At 28.4% G+C, this 3,678-nt stretch overlaps 1 protein-coding gene across 1 annotated transcript in view; it reads right to left on the bottom strand.

Moving 5' to 3' along the window:
• Positions 1-2,568, bottom strand: part of LOC111631922 (5'-3' exoribonuclease 2-like) — a gene marked incomplete at its 5' end in the record, with an annotated part of 48,005 nt that extends 45,437 nt beyond the window's left edge. Inside the window, one exon of the mRNA XM_023376261.1 lies at positions 2,509-2,568. Coding sequence (XP_023232029.1) covers positions 2,509-2,568 — 60 coding nt within the window. The remainder of the gene's footprint in view (positions 1-2,508) is intronic.
• Between the last annotated feature and the right edge of the window lie 1,110 nt (positions 2,569-3,678).

Here is a 3,678-nt window from a genome sequence, read left to right as displayed (position 1 = left end):
TGTGTTTTTTTTTTTATAATTGTAAAGAGAATTTCATTAAAATTTTATACCAGTCGACCCCCCTATAACACTGTTGATAATTCCGTTTTATATGAATTCCATGTTGTACGAGTCACTTAGTTTTTACAAATACGTGAGCCGTTCACAGCCCGGCACACGTATTTGTAAAAACTAAGTGACTCGTACAACATGGAATTCATATAAAATGGAATTATCAACAGTGTTATAGGGGGGTTGACTGTATTCAAACTTTCTTGTTACCTGAGTAGCATATTTAACCACAAACAAAAATTTTTTAATTTACTTTTTACTCTAATTTATTTTACTGGCCATACTGAAATGAAATTAAATCATGACAGCAAAATGCTTATATTTCAAAAGTAGCTACATGACAAGCTAGTGTAAAGCTTTGAAAATTTTCCAGAATATGTTACAAAATAAACTGATTATTAGAATTTTTCAGATATTTAGATGCTATATAATAATGGTTTATTCTATAAAAATATTTATTTATATATGTTACTGTGAATAACCGATATGTGGTGAATGTCAACATTTTCCGGTGAATGTCAGCATTCACACAGTCGTTTTGCGTATGTACGAAATATTTGCTAAATATTATTATTTCTCACTTGCACCGGCAAATGTCAACATTCAGCATGCACTGATGGTGAATGTTCAATAAAAATATTTTTATTACGTTAAGACAAAAATGCAACATTTTAATATGTCAAAATAGGAGAAAGCTTAAGTAACAGTGCATGTAAATATACTGTTGAACCTAAAACAAACAGTATGTTCTAAATAAATTATGTGATTAATGTTATACAATCTTATTTATTGCAACAACTTAAACTGTTATGGCATTTTGAATTGCACAAGATCCCCTTGCTTTTACAACTGCATTTATTCGCAGAACACTTCTTTTTGCAATGACAGCGTGTATAGCCTTGCTCTCCACTTTTCAAATTAGCTGCAGCTGTTATCTCAGTGATATTTCTCGAGAAGAAATCTCATCCATGGAAAGTAACTTTTCTTCACAAATTACGAATTGATTACAGGTATAAAGCTGCTTGAGAGTACCATTTTTGTTTGCTAATTTAAAAATGTCAGAGTCTTCTATTCCAACAACAACCGCCAACACATTTCGGGCATCTGTACATCCATGGTCAACATCGTTGACTTGTATTTGTACAGTATCACCAATTTCAGCAGTGAGAAATGGCAAAGAATTTAGCGACAGACTGTCGCCTCTCTGTGGACATCTGTGTCTCAGATGTCGTTTCGACCTCCACTGAAGCTTATCTGTGCTTGTCGACATACACCGGCGATTGTTCAAATGTATATAATACAGTCGACTCCCCTATAGCGCGCGTTCCTATAACGTAACAAAAAAATTGTAGCAACATTCGTATAAAGTACCTCCTATAACGTCGTTTCGCGACAAGATTGATAGAGTCTGGACCAATAGTGGATGAGCAGCGGAACTACTTTCCTCCGATCCTGCGCCACGCTACGGAGCGGCTAAATTGAGTTTGCTATCGTCTGTTTAGTATTATATATAAATTATATATAAATTAGGTACTGTACATATAATTATATATTAATTATATATAAATTAGGTACTGTATATATAATTATATATTAACTTAATTTATTGTAACTTTATTATAATTATATATATGCTTTCTGCCGCCTGGCAACACGCTACGGAGATTTTAGGCTAGTAAGTTGAGTTTATTATCGTCTGTACAGTATGTAAATTAGGTACCGTAAGTCTAATACAGCACTAATTTTATACATTTCTTGTGAAAGAAACACTTCTTATTCAACGGCCATAAAAATTATTTATATTAATGATGTCTCCAAAGGTCAAGTTGTTTTTCTGCGAAAAATTATTTATCAGAAATCGCGGCCGCCATTTCGTGTGCTGTTCCGCGACGAAAACAAGCTTTGAGCAACGGCGTAGTCGAACGGTACACACTCGGTAAGTAATCCTATAATTTTTTGTCTATAGCATAGTTTATACAGATTATTCCCAAAAAATTATACATGTTTTGGAAATGTTGAGTCAAATTAGTCTAGAATCGGTTAATTTTATAGAAGAAAACCTTTCAAACAGCCTTAGTCTGTAAAGTTCCCACCTATTGGGCTGCGATTGGCTCATGTATTTAATCATTCCTACAACGTAAAATTTGATTAGCGTGGAACGTATCTAAGCGTTATAGGGGGGTCTACTGTATAACCAAATATTCGGTCTGTCACCGACGTATTTTGTATGTGTCGATATTCACCGGAGAATATCGACATTCTCTAATTTCGGTCTTTTACAGTAACATATACATTAAACTAATGTAAAATATCCTAAATTCCAAAAATCATTTGAAATTTTGAAAAATTTCAAATGATGCATTAATTTATTATTTCAAACTGAATTATTACTAAAAAGTAGAATGTAATTTTAAAAAGGAGAGAGGAAAAAATGCGTATTATTAATACTTCATTTACCTCTCCAGTTTTTTCTTTAGGTAATCCAATACACTCTTTCATTTCATGACCTATCAAAAAAAAGAAAAGAAAAAATAATTATAATACAGTATTTAGAATTTATGCAATATAAAAACTATGCTACTTTTGTATGACAAATTTTACTTATTTAATTAATAATAATCATAAACAAATGAATATTTTCAGTTAAAATATAGTAAGTTTTTATTAACAGTTATTATATAACAGATACTGTACAAACAACAGTCTTAGTTTGAACATGTAAAATCTTCTGTTTCATTTAATACATGCCAACTAATTTCTAATGATATTGAAGAATACAGCATAAATCACTTTTATCTAACATACATTAACTTGTCATATGTTTTACATAAAATTATACTTTAATACACCATTATTATATATTTTATCTATTTAATATATATATTTAATAGATAAAACATATAAAATTATTATAATTAAAATAAATGTATATACATATATAAATATAGCCAAACAATTTTTTTCCACAATTTAAGAATTAGTTTCAACAAGTTATATTTTATGTTCAGGATTTATTTAGCCCTATTTATAAACAAAAAAGTTACAATTTTAATCAACCAAATTAACTATACATATTCTGTATATATGATACAGAACAAAATCACAAAATACAAATTCTAAGGCATTTTTTATCACTTACTATAATTCTCTATAAAAAAATACAAACTATACATACAAAATAGTTTTATCAGAAGGTCTTACAATATTATATAAGATCAAAATTATTTAAACAGAAATAATTGCCTTAAAATTTCTACTTTTATGATTTCCATTCTTACAATATTCCATCAATTTATCAGTTACAAGACACATTTGATTAAAATTTTCATTTAACATTAGTGATAAATTGTAACAACTAAATGATTTATCATCAATGTAGTTTGTTGTGACAGTAATTAATTTTTTAAATTTAGAAGCTTTTTATAATTATTATACCTAAAAAAAATAATTTATGTTGTTAAAATGTACTTTACTATAGTAAATAAAAACATTAACATTTATTAACAAATTTAAAGAACATGACAACTGTTTATTTAAAAATATCAATTCAAATTACTTATAAAAAATGTGAGATAAATGATTAATTCCATCAACATTTCAACTAATATTTTATCTTTGTATTAAATA

Source organism: Centruroides sculpturatus, unplaced genomic scaffold (genome assembly GCF_000671375.1).
Source record: "Centruroides sculpturatus isolate CEXI.00-Female unplaced genomic scaffold, Cexi_2.0 scaffold807, whole genome shotgun sequence".
In the NCBI taxonomy this organism is placed as follows: Eukaryota; Metazoa; Arthropoda; class Arachnida; order Scorpiones; family Buthidae; genus Centruroides; species Centruroides sculpturatus.
This window is presented reverse-complemented; position numbering and strand designations above follow the sequence as displayed.